Source organism: Branchiostoma floridae, chromosome 8, assembly GCF_000003815.2.
Source record: "Branchiostoma floridae strain S238N-H82 chromosome 8, Bfl_VNyyK, whole genome shotgun sequence".
In the NCBI taxonomy this organism is placed as follows: Eukaryota; Metazoa; Chordata; class Leptocardii; order Amphioxiformes; family Branchiostomatidae; genus Branchiostoma; species Branchiostoma floridae.
Window position 1 is genome coordinate 9,962,858 of NC_049986.1, and position 16,577 is coordinate 9,979,434.

Genomic DNA, 16,577 nt, shown 5'->3' on the forward strand with positions numbered 1-16,577 from the left:
CTCGCGAGAATCGGCACGAGAGTTCAGAAATGGCAATGAAATGTGCAGGTTGCATCTTGGTTCGGCCACTTTCCCGCGAAACCTGGCGGCGAAGGAACATCCTATGTCGCGCCAAGACTTCTTGGACAAGATCAGTCTTAAGAAGCCTTGGGGAGGCCAAGGAGGGCGGCGTTCTCTTGCCAGGAGGGCGGGCGATGCTCCACGCGTGGCCGGTTACAGTTCGCAGTTGTGTAGGTAACGTGTTGAGGTCGGGGCGGGGACGGGGGAGAGTCGGAGTTGTCCCGCCGACGATCACTGCCTCTAGACGGTACAACATGGATCGGGGATCGGGTTACGAGGTACGTCTGGACTTCAGCTTAATTTTATTACCAGAAAAAATAAATGAAATAGAGGCAAACAATGCTTCTGTTCGTCTGAAATCGGCTAGTGGGTTATAGTGGACTAGTCCGGAACCAAAGCGGATCAATTTCCAGTGTTGTGTAAGAAGTTATTTCACACATCTGTGCGAAGAAGTAACTTGGCATTGATTACTATTGATTTCGTGGGAACAGCTGAGATCATCGTTTGTTTGGGTTTTTCCACTGGGAAGTTTGTAGATGTATTGAAAGTTTTTGGACTTTGGACTTGGAGCAAAACATAAAATCAGGAAGTGCAACAACTCCAGGATCAAAAGTTTGTAAATAATCAGAATTTATTAATGTTTTGATAGCCACATGTATTTTTATAAGTAGATGTGCAAATATTTGATCTTATTTGCTACACGAGTCATATGATTTTATGTTTATGTTTCTTCAAGGAGTTTTTTTAACCTCCCTATTGTCTTCATGAACTTGATATTTTTGACTGACAAATGTTCACCCAGCTTTCATTTAATTTCAATGGAAAGCTATTTTTGAAGGGAGGGTTTTGTAATATTTCCTCACAGGCTACCACTTCTGTGTTTTTGTTTACAAAACAACTTCTGTAAACCTCAAAATAGGTTTGTTTTATTGATGTCTAGAGTTTTTGTGGTGATAGTTGACCTCTCCGCTGCAAAATCATCAAATGACAGAAATTTTCGGAAAGTATTTTAAACACACCTGATGTGCCCACTACATGTAACTTACAAACTTAAAAGTTAAACACCACAATTGCCTCCTCTTACCCCTTGTATTGAATCAAGTCCCTTCAAACTTACTTGAGTTAACAGGAAATTTTATACAGTAAATACACATACATCTGTTGGGGTTTAACTATTGCAGTAGGAAGGACATTATACGTTTCTCTATAATTTTTTTCCCATTGAATGGCATGTATTTGCTCATTTTGCATCTGTTTTGTATCATAACATTATAGTTAATAGCTTGCATTTTATTTTTGAAAGTTGACGCACGCGTTGATGTCATCCAAAAAAAAAAGTTAAAGTTGCCCGTACATCTGTGCAGTGGGCAGATGCTTTGGATGGCACCCATCTCCATTTCGAGTAGCCCTTGGGCCACACATGTGCAGCAGGGGGCTAGTCGGCTGGTAGTGATGTGTGTTTAACTTCCATACTCTTCATCATTAGTGCTGAGTGCTAAGCAGAGAAAGCAGCATGTATCATTTTGAAAGTCTTTGTTATGACTTGGCCGGGGATCAAACTCACGACCTACCGAATGCCAGGCGAACACTCTACCCACTCGGCCATTGCACCGGTTGGATGTCATCCATATAACATGTATAATTATATCAGCATTGCTTTTTTTAACTTTGCCGTAGACATTCACAACTAGTAGTACTTGATGTCTTTTTTATTTATTTTTCTCAGGAGGCAGTCCAGACGTTGAACACTTTACAGACCAATGCTCAGACCCTGGAGCGGATTCGGAGGGAGCGGGGAAGGAACGCTCACAACAGTATCCCCCAGATGCAGTCTTTCATGGACAGGATAGGGATCACAGTAAGAACTCTTCTACTTAGTACTGATTGTCGAACTAGAAAGGACACATATTCGAAGAAAATACAATATGTTTCCAAAGGGGAAAAAGTAATATGTCAAACATGCAATACCCTGTTCACTGGATGCAAGTGTTGTAAAAATGAAATAATTGTGTAAAATGGGAAAAAAAGAATAACAAACTAGAAAAAAACTTCTGAGGTGGGACACCAACCCTCGTCCTCTAGAGTCATAGACGGTTGCACTGATGGCTAGGCTACTGGTGCCTGTATGACGTAATGGCGATTCTTAAAGATATATAATGCACGTTTTATGACGTCATCGGCCGTTCTGAGTTTTGATTGGCTAAAGTAGGAAGAATGCGGCCAGTAGGCCAGCAAAAGCAATAAGTTGTCCTTTGAAAACTTGAATTGATAGAAAACATCCAGGCTAGGACACTAACATCCTTTCTAGTACACGAAGCACTATTTAAACACAATTACAGGTGGCACAACAAAACTGAAACTTAAAGTCAGGAAACAAAAGTCTATGTTGACTTCCCACAAATCTTACGCACAAAATAACAGAAAAAAATTTGATACATGTATGGAAATGTTTCTGAATAAAGATCCTGCTAGAATTGGTGACTTAAGAGGTTTCTAGGTATTGGAACAAACATAGTCTAGTGATCTGTGCCACTTTCACTGCCATATATATATATATATTCATATATTCTAAACTATTGCTTTTGACTAAAATTATTGGTACTTGCTCTGTAGGGTTCCTCTTTCCATCAGATTCTTCTTCTTCTTAATTTGGTTTAACCTGATTAAATGACTTTTTCAGCTGGATGAACTTGATGGGTTGTCTGTGATCCATGTGAGCGGTACCAAGGGAAAGGTAAGATATAATTACATGCGATTTCGCTTAGCGACCACGCACACATTCGTTCTTTACGCAACAGTGACAATTACTGTAAATACATGTATATTTAAGTTCGCAGGGATTCAATTTCGTGGCAGCGGGAAAATGGGGTGTATGCGGTGTTTTTTTAATTCGCGGCGCCCTACCACAAACTCATTTACAGTACTGTACTGTAGTCGCATACTGTATTATGAATATTTGAAGTGGTTTTCAGTTTTCAGTTCAGCGGCCACCGCGAATATAAAACTAAGATGCAAAATGTGTCATCCAAAGTTAAAACAATTCAATAGTACTACTAGTAGGACAGAGTCCGACAGATCTAGACTATACCATATACGTTTGCTGGGTGGTGAGTTTGTGGTGAGAGCTCACTCAGAAAGCTCACTCTTTAGAGCACGAACATAAAACCACAGCAAATATGTCATGATTTACAGTATACCATTCGCATTCTGGGGAAGAAACTCCATGATGGCAACTGCAGTAATTTTCCACTCATGTGCTCATGACAAGCTAAGGCCAGATCAGGTAAATTTCCTGGTTCCTGGTTATAAGAAAATAACACAGAACTTTAAGATGAAAACAGTCTGAGAGGAAAATGTGCTCAATGGCAAAGAAAGATTTTGGTAGTGAATCATGTAACATAATACTAATTGTTAGATTCCTTCCAAGACCTTTTTTTATCTTGCCTCCTGTCTTGATTTTTTGTGCCATTATGCTTCAGGCCCAAGACAGTAAATTTCTTATGCCAAAACTGAATTTATCTCCAAGACACGTCCCTCCGTCCTGGGACAGAAACTTGTAAGAAATCATCCGTTCAGTCCAAAAAAATCTTGACTCTATGACATGTAAAAATATTTTTCTCAGCTTAAATTGACAGATTTTACAACATTGCAAAAATGAAGAATGTTGACATCCAAATTCCAATTGAAAAAAAAATGGCTTTTCCTTTTTAATATCCCAAATCATGATAAATGCCTTCCAAAGCCAGATACCCCTCTCCCACCCTAAACCCAACAATAAGTAAGAAAGACAAAAATTTAAAACTGGGGACAGTCCTGGCCTAAACTGAAAAAGAAAGGAAACAATAAGAATTCTTGAGAACCAAGAGTTTGCATTGGTATTGCCCAAACTGGTAAAACAAGTATCTGTAATCCTCTAGGGAAAATTGCTGATCGTTATCCCAAACACTCGATATTGCTTGTATTAGTTTAAAGTAAAACCAATCACTCATGACCTAACTATACATGTATGCCTTGTTACATGTATGTCCCAATTAATAGCTTTCTATTAATTGGCATAGTTTGATTTATTACAAAAGCCAGATAAATGTTACAGATTTCTATTATCATGATGTTAGTGTGACTGTATGATATAGATTAAAGGAAAAGGGTCCGACCTAATTGAATGTTACAAAGTACAGGGTGTATCTACATGTATGAGACAAATTTAGGTTGAAGATAGGATACTGGGACCCAGCTGGGGTTAATAGCTAGGATCAGGACTGGAATGGAATTCTGTTAGGAAGCTACTGTAAATGCATTTAAGTTTGTGGGGATTTAATTTCGCGGTAGCGGGAAAATGACCTTTTTGCAGTGGTTTTAAGTTTGCGGCAACACCATAGATCGCAGTCTAATACTATAATAGAAAAATGTTCGTGGTGGTTTTAACATTTCTGCATTTACAGTATTTCAGGAAAAAAAGATAATTTTACTCTAAAGCTGGTATGTCAAATAATGTCAAAGAGGATGACTCTCAGATTTAATAGTGTTGACATTATAGTTAAAATGTAAACAATCAACCCTCATAATTCTTCAGGGTACTGTAAATAGTGTAATACCTCCACATCAGCGTTCCCGCCAGGCATACGTCTTTACGTCTTTGGACGCATTTTTTTCTGGAAAGACGCACTCGGCTCAGCTGAATGCGTCCATAAAAAAATCTGAAAGAAAGGCTGACCTGTACCACCAGTGTACAAAATGTATCTGGAATCTTTTTAAAAATCTGTCTTTATACGAAGGAATCCTACCGTTACAATTTATACTTCAAATTCTTCACTTTCCGGTCATCCTAGTAGTCTGGGCATGGGAGGGACGGGGTACGTTTTACAACTAGCGGACCCATGTACGACACACCCAGCCACACGCCAGTCTGAGCCGTCCGTTGCGCAATGTAATTTTTTGTAGTCCGTGAAATACGTCTGACAGTCAGCATTCTTTAACACTCGAAGAAATCTTATGCAGATTTTATATTCTGATATTAACATGATACTTACTTGTCCTCAGTTTCACGTATTTGTTAAAGATTTGTGGGTAATACTAGTATTGAACAAGCAAACTGCTCTGCGCCGAGTGCTGCACATCTCAACAAAAGTTCTCACACTGTGGGCAGTTGATTGGCAGTCGGTATCTTTGACAACAGGCCGCTAGCGCCAAGCAGTCTAGATTGGCCACCAGGTCCAAATCCAATCATCTTAATAACCAATCAGCGTTTGATAAATGTAATGTTGCACTCTGTCATTGGTCACCGGAAAAAAAAACAAAAGTTACCGAGTATTAGCGCACGTGACGTTGGTAGCCGCCCGTGTCGTCTGGCAACTTGAGTTTCTTCCCTAGCTGCTAACAAAAAACGGTGCGCGGTAAATAAGTGAAGAATCCAAAACTATACACTTTATTTCTTATTTACAAAATTTCTTTTATTTCAAAAAGAGAAAATTTGCGGCAGAAAAGGGGCCGCAATATTGTTGTCAAGCGTCGATCGAGTCGGCTGTGCACTCCGTGGCACATGGCGCGGCACGACCCCCTCCCCAGACGGACCGTCGATCGCAGCGCCGTCTTTCTGGCTACTGCTTCAAGGTTACACCGGCAATGATCACTGCCAAAGAGGCAGCAGATCGTCCTCCTCGAGTAATGTATAACGTTCTTGATCTATTTAAAAAGAAATCCAGCCAAAGATTTCACGCCGAAAACGGGGTTACCTGAGGTCGCAGGAACAAACGCACGCTCGTGGAAAATGACGGCAAGGCCTTGTAAAACCCAACCGATTCGAAAAATTTGACTAAAATCATCGGGCAAAATAGAAAAAAGACACAAAGTGTGATGGCGCCATTATTTTATCGTCTCGGAAAAATTTTTGATGTGGGAGGGCGCAACATCGATCGCACGAGGTAACGTTAGACATTTTTTTATTCAATGACGGAAAAAAATTGGCAGAATTTTTTTCACGGGCTGACGGACAGGCTAGGCCGCTAGAGCCCTGTTTCGAAGCATCAAAAATCCAAAATTTTCATATAGATATGTCTGGACAAATAATACCCGGGCCAGATCACGGAAGGCTGATTCTCTGTGCTTACAGTTTTTTTTTTAATATAACGTATTTTGATGAAGAGGGTGGTCGTCGATAACTGAAAATGGGAGTAAAAGAGGCAACCGACATCCAATCTCAATTGCATAATTATCCTCTCAAATTGCAGGAAATTGTGTTCTAGAGGGTTTGAAAATCCAAATTTTCCCGGGGGAGCATGCCCCCGGACCCCCCTAGAATGCGAGCGCCTGCGGCGCTCGTCTCGCGCCTCCGGCGCTCATTACGCCCCTCCCTAATATTTGGACGCATACTTTCAAAAACCTGGCGGGAACGCTGCTCCACATGAAAGAAAATTGTCTTATCGAGACCTTCTCAATACTATCTTGAATACCTGGATATCTGAAATGTGCATTGTACTTTGAGGAGTACATGTCCTTCCTTCCTCCTTCCTTATCCGTAACTTAGATTATACTGCTGCTGGGATCCCTGACACGGGTAGGCAGTCAAGGCTAGTCTTCACACTCCGCTTCCATGCGGCTCTGTCCAGTGGGTCTGAAACAACCAGAGGGGCGAGCAAGAACAGAAAGAAACATCATGCCCCCTACCCGGGATCGAACCGGGGTCGGCAGATCACAAATCACGAACGCTATCACCGTCGCCACAAAAGCACTAGTGCCGTTGGGCAAGGACGATAGGCAGTACTTGAACACCACTGTTACACTACTCCCCCTTTTCTTCAAGATTCGTCCTCGAATCTCCGAGTTCGACATCCCTGTGTGGCACATCCGCTAGCCTGTTACTCACAGGGTCGGCATGGGAACCAGTGAAACGACCAGAGGGGCGAGTAAGAACAGAAAGAAACAACATGCCCCCTACCCAGAATGGAACCGGGGTCGGCAGATCACAAATCACGAACGCTATCACCGTCGCCACAAAAGCACTAGTGCCGTTGGGCAAGGACGATAGGCAGTACTTGAACACCACTGTTAACAGGTCGACCCCTGTTAGGCCACACACTTTAAATTATTGTTAATATAGAATTGATGCAGATTCACTTCAAGAAGTTACTTCTTTGAATGCTAGTAGGATGAATGTGTATAATGATTTACACTTACCGGAGTTTTCTATTCCTATAGGGTTCTGTGTGTGCCATGTGTGAGAGCATTTTACGCTCTCATGGTTACAAGACTGGCTTTTACAGGTAAGACATGTCTTTAATAATTGCTCACTCTTCTACTCATATTGTACTTGTAGTTGTACTTAATTAAGGTTGTCTGAGGTATTGTAAAAATGACCTGTGTTTGTCGTGCTTAGCTAGATTTGCCATTGTTAAGAGACAAAATTAATTGACATTAACTTCTACCGGTATGTCTAACTTTTACAACCTAAAGGTAAAGGTAAAAGTTAGTAGGCTATGTGTTACAAGTGGGGCTGTGTGTTGTAAAGAAATTACTGCAGGATGTTTGGCCCAGAACCCAGAGGTCCTGGGTTTTCGAATCCTGTCATGGTACCAAGCTTGTACCCTTACAAAAGGCACTTTACATGGCTTTCCTCACTAAATACAGGTGTAAAAATGGGAACCTGACTTTCGTTGGGGAGGTAAGAGCTGGTGGAAGGAGAGGGATGGGCTCTGCCTTCCAATACTGTGTCCTAGACACAGCGTTTAACAACCCACTGCCTCTAAGGCATCAAAAAAGGCTATGGAACTTCCTTTACTAACTTATTCACAGCCTACACTGACATGGAGACTTTTGACACTATGTTGATTGTCTATTTCCTCCATCCAGTTCGCCACATTTAGTGCAGGTCAGGGAACGCATCAGGATAAATGGCAAGCCCATCTCAAGGGACAACTTCAGCAAGTATTTCTGGTCCTGCTACAACAGACTCGCACAAACAAAGGTGACTGTTGTTAGGATATTGTTTTTTTTTTGTCAGCTGCCTTGTTCAGGGCTCGTAATTAACTTTCTCCCTTTCTGTCTCTTAAGTGTCCAGAAAAGAAATTCAAACCTTCCAGAAGTGAGATTCGATTGTCCCAGGCTAGTACAAGTACTGGAAATGGTATTACATTTACCAACAGCAATTTACAAGTCTGTTTCAACAGAACTTTGATGGAAAAAAATAGATTTGCTGCCAAACATTGCCTTTAGAACACACCTGGTTAAAACATTTTGACTTGCATTGTCTACATGTACTTTAATTTGGATATGGGCTTTTTTCAAAATGTCCCAAACTTGTCCCAAAGTACAGATTGGGTTGTTCTTAGCCAGGTTTGCGTGACCAGTGGCCATAGGGACCACTGTGAGTCCGATATAGGGACTACTGTTTAATTTGAGTCCGACATAGGGACCACTGTTGAGTGTGAGCAATAGGCCACATGTTGGTGTCCCTATTTGCATTTCAGTGAATCATACACTTTTGTAGCTCAAGCGTTTACGGCACATTGGTAGATTCAGACTTACAAATATTTTCTTCTTTTCCTTGAATTTCATCAGGATGCCCATGACGGCATCATGCCAGCATATTTCCGGTTTCTCACCCTCATGGCCTTCCATGTGTTTATAGAGGAAAAGGTGAGTTTCATTCTTATGTAACAATAGTCATGATTGTGACTAGGAGTGGGTACCTGTGTGGGGTACTGGTACCAAACCGTTTTTTTCTTGTCGGACCGATCCGGAAAAAAACAGATCTGAAAAGATTCAGTGGACTGGATGTTGAACCGATTAGAAAATGAACAGATTTTACCAGTGCTACGGCGGCAGGTGTTCACGTTTTTTTAGGCTTTTTGGTCCAAGAAAATAGCAAGAGCGAAGTAGAGGAGAGTTGATAGTATTTTCTTTGAGATTCTACAGTCAAACTTAACAGAGGCAGTTAGCATTGTTTACATACAGATAGGATACTCCACCAAACAGAATCCTTTGTAGCGAAATGGACCGATGTTTTGAGTAATGCTGATTCACAAACAATTAGGTCAAGTTTCAGGTCCGGACCTGGACCTGAAGTGTACCCGTAGATGAATTTTCTGTACTGGTACCCACCCCTAATTGTGACCTATTGTCTTTCCCATATGAAAGAAAGTTTAAGTGCTCTTAATCAGACCAGTTGGTCATGAGTTGCACAAAATCTACGGCGCTCCCCATCTTTGAGGGATGGTTGCATACTGTAGCCCTGATGTAGATGGCTTCTTTTATTTATCTTGCTAAAACATCCAAGGATTTACATGTTTATGTAAAAAAATCTTACTTTGTCTACCTGGGCCAGGGTAACATTTGATCTGTGTGTTCTAGACGTTGATAAGTTTCCGTATCACACAGGATTCTTGGTTGTATCACACTCCACGCAAGCGAACAGAGTTCTCTTGTTCAAATTTTTCTGGAATTGATCACAGAATAAAGTTGTTGGAGTAGGTTGAAACAATGTCGAATTTTATCCTTTTTGTAATTAGTTCGGCAATTAAATCAGTATTTTATGACCTAGGTATGACATAAATGAAATACAACTTGGTGTATTCCATATCACCCTCAGTCCTAGCCCTCCGGCCTTTGGCTGTCAGACGATCCGACCCACAGTCGGGCTGGTACCTCGACTGATACGAAGTACACCGTGTTGTGGAACAAATTGAAAGTTGAGGTAATCAATGGATATTCTGAAGAACCAACAAGCCAAAGCTACAATGTGAAAATGTAATTGTAATTCTCCAAAACAGGTTGATGTTGCAGTGATAGAAGTTGGAATCGGTGGAGCCTATGACTGTACAAATGTGGTCAGGTAAGATATTTTTATATATTGAATTTCTTTCACATACATGTAAATGCCTCTAACTTTGTGGAATCTTCTTTTTTCATACAGAATATGTAGATTATGCTGCTATTCATCAATCCCAAATGTTGATACTTTGTTTTTTGTCTTGGAATGCAGTTTATCATATTCATAATCATAATTATGATTCATTCTTGTCATTATGATTATGATTAATGCATTGTCCCTAATTTTTTTCAGATCTCCTGTTGTTTGTGGGATCACTTCTCTGGGTCTGGACCATCAACCTCTACTGGGGAACACCATAGACAAGATCGCCTGGCACAAGGCTGGCATTATCAAGGTACATGTACAAAATGTACTGTAGAGATTGTGAATTATTACCTCCTTGAAGGAGGTTCATCTTTGACTGGGGCACAGTTTTGGGTTGTGTTCATGTGTTCCCACCTATAACTCAAGATCTTCTACTGTGACCTCTCAGACAGTAATGTTGCCCCTCAGGATGCCTTAGAAAGCACCATTTGAACTTAAACTTCTGGAAAATTCTGCACCATGGAATTTGGATGCCCCCAGACCCCATACAATAACTGCACCTTAATCACTTATCACAACTCACCAAGAAATTTGGACCCCCTATCATAAAATCCTGGAAAAGATACTTCATACAAAATATTACATTGTGCAATATATTTAACTGTCTCTTTTTCTTACCTGGTAGACTGGCATCCCTGCGTTCACAGTGGAACAACCCGAAGGAGCTATAGAAGTCATAGCCAACCAGGCCAAAGAAGTCAAGGTATGTGTACATGTGTGCTGTATCCAAAAATTATTTCATCACGTTGGTAGAATACAGGATATGGGAGACTTCTTTTACATAACCAGTTTGTACTTTCTTTACTTACGGTTGGTATCCCTCAGATACCTTCCTCAGAGGTACTAGCAGGAGTTCTGCTTCTCACCACTTTATGTATGTAGCCTATGTAGGGGGATTACTTAGCCATGTTTGGGATTGTGTTCTCCCCACATACATCGGCTACATATAACAGTGAAAAGCAGAACTCCAGTTAGAAGCTTTGAGGAAGGTGTCTGACCGACATTGAAAGGTATGGAAAGTGAGAACTGGTTGTGCAAAAGAATTCTGAATGTATGCTGTACTCGCTAAAGAATTCCTTTTTTAACAATTAGGTGTTACCATTGTGAACAACCCATCAAATCTGTATCTGTATCTATAGTATATAGCCGGTATAACCGCCCTTCAGTATAACACACCAGCTTCGCAGGCACGCTGCGCGGCAGCAGCTGGTTATATCACACTGAGCGACCTGTCACACCGGACTTTTGTACATCTACCTTTAAGTATTCTTGAAAACTATCCAACGAAGATGCCACTACTATGCCTGGTGATAACAAAGTCCACTCTATGATAGTTTTGGGAAAATACAAAATGTTGTGTTTTTCCTGCAGGCACCATTACACCTGAGTCCCAGTCTGGACAGGTATGACTGGGAGGGTCGTGAGGTCAGGTTGGGTCTGCCCGGAGACCACCAGCGAATCAATGCTACCCTGGCGCTTCAGCTGTGCCACACATGGCTACAGAGGAGGGGCGAGACTCAGGAACTGGGCAGTAGTAAGTCACAAATTAAAAGTTCATCTATGTCGGTAAAAATCATTTTGGATGAACTTAAACTTCCACACAAAATTGGACCCAAATGTTTGACTGGTTAACTGTAGTCTTTGTCAAGAAATGGATGATTCACCGCTTCTGTGAAGTCACGTTGTGTACTAGATAGCACACGTGATTAAAGCTCAGAGCTTTACAACCATTCCTTAATAGAGACGGCAGGCATCATAGACTTCTTGCAACTTATGATCCACTACTTACTGAGTCACATGTGCTGTCTACATGTACATAAATGATGTCACAGAAGCAGTGGATGATCGTCCATTTTTTGACAAAGACTGGTCAAGAGTTGAACAGTCAAAGGTTTGGGTAAGTACACTTTTTGTGTTGGAAGTTAAAGTTTAACTTTATCCAGCGCCCCTGTTAAAGGTCCTTTATGTAACATTAGGACAATATAGGAAGTAGCAGTGTTCTTGCCAAGCCTTTTCAGTAAAGGGGTCCCTATGTTGTGATTTGGGGCTTCTACTCTGTGATTTGGACCCCTACACTGTTTTAACAACGTACATGTAGTGAATGTCCTCTCAGTCATGACCAGTTGAAAAATACATCTTCAATAGCCTCAACTGAGTTGAGATCACTTTGTTTCTTTTTTAACAGAGTAAAGATGTGTATTGATGTTTTGATGCATACAACAACTTACAATCTTTGCCTGTTTTTCACAGTAGCCAATGGGGAGCTGGAGGCCACGAGTAGTAGCAGTGAGGGTTCCAGCAGTCATTACAATAAGGAGGACAGAAACGAAGACGACACAGTCCCTACCGCCAAGCCGTTCACCATCACTGAGCGCTTTGCTCAAGGTTTGGCAGGGAAATGTATGCCTCTTGCTTCTGTGCAGTTTCTTTTGTAGTTGCATAGTAATTAACACTATTTAGTCACATTGTTTTGTTTTTTTTTCAACTTGCTCACTGTTGCAATACCGGTAATTTCTTACATGTTGCTTAAGGATGTACCACTTTAACGGGGGGTGTTGGGTGTCTGGAATTGTGTTTTTGGTTTTTACCACTTTGTTTTATTACTCTTTGTCATTTCCTTATAATATTTTTGCCAAAACTCTCCTCTTTTGCTTTAATCCTCAGCCTGCCAAGCTCACAATTTGTTACCAAAGTTATGTAGTTTATGGGGTTAGGTGCATGTAAAAGGTTAAGTTGACCACCCCCACCCCCCAGCTCTTTGGAGATAGAATGGTCCATGGCAAAAATGGTTTACCTGTCATGGCATGCATTTTATGAAAGTTGCGGTAGAAATCATAACAAAATCATCAGTATTTTGCATAGAACACAAACTGGTGAATTTTCAGCTTTGAATTTAAAGTTGTAAAACCCCTCATTTACTTTGTACCAATTTTGTAGTGTGTAGCTTCACAAAAGCTATGTTTAATTTGTTCATGGAATGCAACATGAAGATTTTATGAAATGTTAACTTTTATTGTATTATGATATAACATACATTAATGTTTATTTGAAATGTTTAAAATCATTGTAGAAAACAACAGTGTAGTGAACAGCATAGTTTATTTTTTCAGCGATGTAATTTGGTAATCAAAGCTACACTGTAGAACAAAAACACATACTTGCACATTTCACAGTGAATATTTCAACCTTAAAACATAAACAGAACTCTTTGATAGAAATATGAAATTTTCATAACTAAAAAGATCTGCTTATTAATCCCTACATGTATGTTGCTGGTGGGTGTTTTTTTTTCAAAACAGTACTCTTAACCTTCTTGGTGTTTTTCCTCTAGGAATCGTAGAGAATGCCCTTCAAAGGGAAACAGTGCCATCTTTCTAATCCTTTATTATTCTGTTCTACTAGGTGTAGAGTCTTGCCTGTGGCCAGGGCGTAGCCAGACGCTGAAGCGGGGAAACGTTACGTACTATCTGGACGGCGCCCACACTCAGCGGAGCGTCCAGGTGTGCGTGAAGTGGTTCCGCGAGACGGCGCTGATGGAAGAAAAGACGATCAACGGACCCGTGGCACGTGTTCTTCTCTTTAACGTGACGGGAGACAGGAATCCGCTGTCTCTACTGAAACTTCTCATGGTAGGTAGTCCAAAAGTTATTACACCATCAATGTGCTTGTTGTATACCCTCTGTGCGTTTGCATAAGGTCATGTTGATTTGATTATTTGAATGACATCTTCTGGGAACCCCAAAATTGATGCGAGCATACAAATAAAAAAGAAATTGAACAAAAAAAAAGTTGCCTTTTATAGTGGATGCTACCTGAAATGTCTGACCATTTCCAAAATCATATCTTCAGGTAATTGCTTGAGTCAACTGCTTTTTGGCATTATTTTATTACCTGCATGTTTAATCTTCATTGATGTTAATTGTGCTTTGTTCACTTTTGTACACTGTTTCTATGTCCTACAGCCCTGCCAGTTTGACTGTGCTGTGTTCAGCCCTAACATTGCATACTTGGACGTAGGAGCATCGGCAGGTAAGATAAAAATTGAAGATAAACCTTGCCTGAATGCCATCTTATTTAGCGGGGATCCCATATTTGCTACCTCAAAAAGTATTTAATGAGGAAAAAAAGTACTTTATGAGGTACATTAAAAGGATAACCATGAAAATAATAGGACAAAACTGAAAATCTTGGTGCTACTTTCAAAGTCGTCAGCAATGTTCAATGATTTTTTTGGCGACACGTCAAGAGAGAAGCCTGCTCTAAGTCTAACGTAATGATATTGAAATTATTTTTCACATGCTATTATCCACAAATCCATCCTCTAAGAAAACTTCATTTTGGCTACACTTTACATTTAGTGGCAAATAAAAATGTGGGTATAGAAAGATTGCAATTTTGAAGACCATTACGGCTATTCATTCAAATTTTATTTTGCCTGCCTGTTAAGTTATAGTCACCTTGTTTTCTACATTTTCAGATCAAACCAACTTCACAGTCACCCACGAGACGCAGATCTCAAGATGTGCTGTGGAGAAGACACTGTGGGAGGAGCTTCACCAACAGGATGCCATCCAATCAGAAGTGCCCTTACAAACCAGGAGTCCGGTGGACCACAACCAATCAGGAGACGGGTTACAGGTGGATTATGTAGAGAAGGCATGCTCTACCTCAAACGGGCCAATCAAAAGGGTGCAAGTTGGCGCCAGTGGATCTGTGCCATCCAAGTTTTACTGCACGGACAGTACTATTGTTGCAGGAAACAGCAAAGATCATTCATCAGAAGAAGAAAACGCAAACTCTGCCAAAGCACGCGTGTTTCCGTGCATCAGCGATGCTCTCTCCTGGATACAGCATGGCAAGGACAAGGAGCTCTCAAGGTCAAACTCCTCCCAGTGCCATCCTCACTCCTCATTGGATGAGGCTGTTCACATCCAGGTGCTCATAACTGGTAGCTTGCATCTGATTGGTGGAGCCCTAAAAGTCCTGGATCCAACCATGTCAGACTAGTATTGATGTAATCATTTTGGTGGTGTTTTGACTCAATTTAAGACTGACAAAATGAAGAACATTAAGATATTTTATTACAGTTTTTACATACATGTTATTGTATTTGTGAGGACAGGAATTTCTTAATATGGGATATTACATTAGCTATCACTGTAATATAAAAAAAGGAAGTGAAGTTTATTTGGGGAAACCTGCTGTTACATTTTTTCAGATATGCCACATTCATGACATTTAAGACTATGAGCAGAATTCTTGATTGTCCATCAACCAATTGTGGAAATCAGCCAGGCAATGAGATCCTGTGATGTCTCTTTACATCATATAATTTTATTTATGCAGTGTTTATGAATTCTCATATGCAGAAATAGAAAAGTATAGAAGTCAAACTTTATCTGCTGGATAGTCTGTCTATATCTGTTGTTTGAAAAGCATTAACAAGGGATGTCAAGTCAACAGACAGTGGTTTCAAATGAAAATATTTTGATATCCCTTAATTTTTAATACCCAGTTTTTCAAAACAATGGATATACATGTAGGTTACCCCACTGATAAAGGTTAACTTGTATTCCATTGGTGTCAAATGGAATGTGTCTGACATTATCATGTTTTATAATGCAGTTGTTATTAATATTGTATCATAAGGAAATATTGCATGCAGTCTTTAAAATTACATTGTACATGTGTATAAGGTCTATAGGACGGTGCCATCTCCATTTCTATGTAACCCTTGTGCCACCCAGCCAGGGCTCTAGCCAGCGTCCGTTTTTCCGTCAATTGACGGAAATTTGCTGCGTCTGACGGAAAAATTTTAAAACCAATCCGTCAACCTTGACGGACAAAAATCCTTGGTGGAAGCTACAGGCGGCTTGGGGACGCCGTCCACGGCCGTAAAAGCCACACACTGTTTGTTTTGCTATTGTTATGATTGTTGACAATGTGTGTCGGCGCCCTTTCGCATACGATAATCTCATTAAAACCAGTTTTTCAAGGTCTCAGTTCAGTCCTTCTAATTAATTTTCGCGGTTTTCGCGACAATTGTAATTGGCTGACGGAAAAAAATTTCGAGCTGGCTAAAGCCCTGCACCCAGCTGTCTTCAACTTCCATACTTTTTGTCAGAGCCGAATGCTAAACAGAGAAAGTAGATTGTGCTATTGTCTTTGTTATGACTTGACTGGGGATAGAAGCCACAACATACATTTTTGTAATTTGCATGCCTCAACAGAAGTACCAACAAAATGGGGGTTTGGATAATTTGAGATTTATTACAAATTTTGTATATCATGACGGAAAGTAGCCTTGATATAGGATTGGTCGGAGGGATTGTTGTGGTGTTGCTTTCTTTGAATACATAAAAATGTTTTTTAGTTGCATAAACACCACCCACATACCAAATATCAATACGATCCATCCAGGCCCTATGGAGTTAAATGCTGTTGATCCATGCACATTTATTTTTTCATACTACACGCTACCAAAACAGAACCTTAAAAGGAAGGTAATTATGTGCATTTATCAGTTATTTACCAAAGGGATGTTGTTTCTACTGTGTACAATGGAAACAAGGAAATTATGTGTCCTTCAACTTATCTACATTTTAAG

At 40.4% G+C, this 16,577-nt stretch overlaps 1 protein-coding gene across 2 annotated transcripts; it reads left to right on the forward strand.

Moving 5' to 3' along the window:
* Positions 1-9: 9 nt before the first annotated feature.
* LOC118421641 (folylpolyglutamate synthase, mitochondrial-like) lies at positions 10-15,599 on the forward strand. Of its 2 annotated transcripts, none has more exons than XM_035829050.1 (14): positions 10-338; positions 1,787-1,918; positions 2,741-2,794; positions 7,255-7,319; positions 7,906-8,020; positions 8,614-8,691; positions 9,825-9,886; positions 10,118-10,220; positions 10,596-10,673; positions 11,342-11,504; positions 12,221-12,355; positions 13,373-13,599; positions 13,933-13,999; positions 14,448-15,599. In XM_035829050.1, the coding sequence occupies exons 1-14, from the start codon at positions 30-32 to the stop codon at positions 14,975-14,977; spliced, it is 2,118 nt and encodes a 705-aa protein (XP_035684943.1). In that variant the 5' UTR covers positions 10-29; the 3' UTR covers positions 14,978-15,599. The 2 variants fall into 2 exon arrangements, with proteins under 2 accessions (XP_035684943.1, XP_035684942.1); XM_035829049.1 differs by having other exon boundaries at positions 11-338; positions 12,221-12,370.
* The last annotated feature ends 978 nt before the right edge of the window (positions 15,600-16,577 follow it).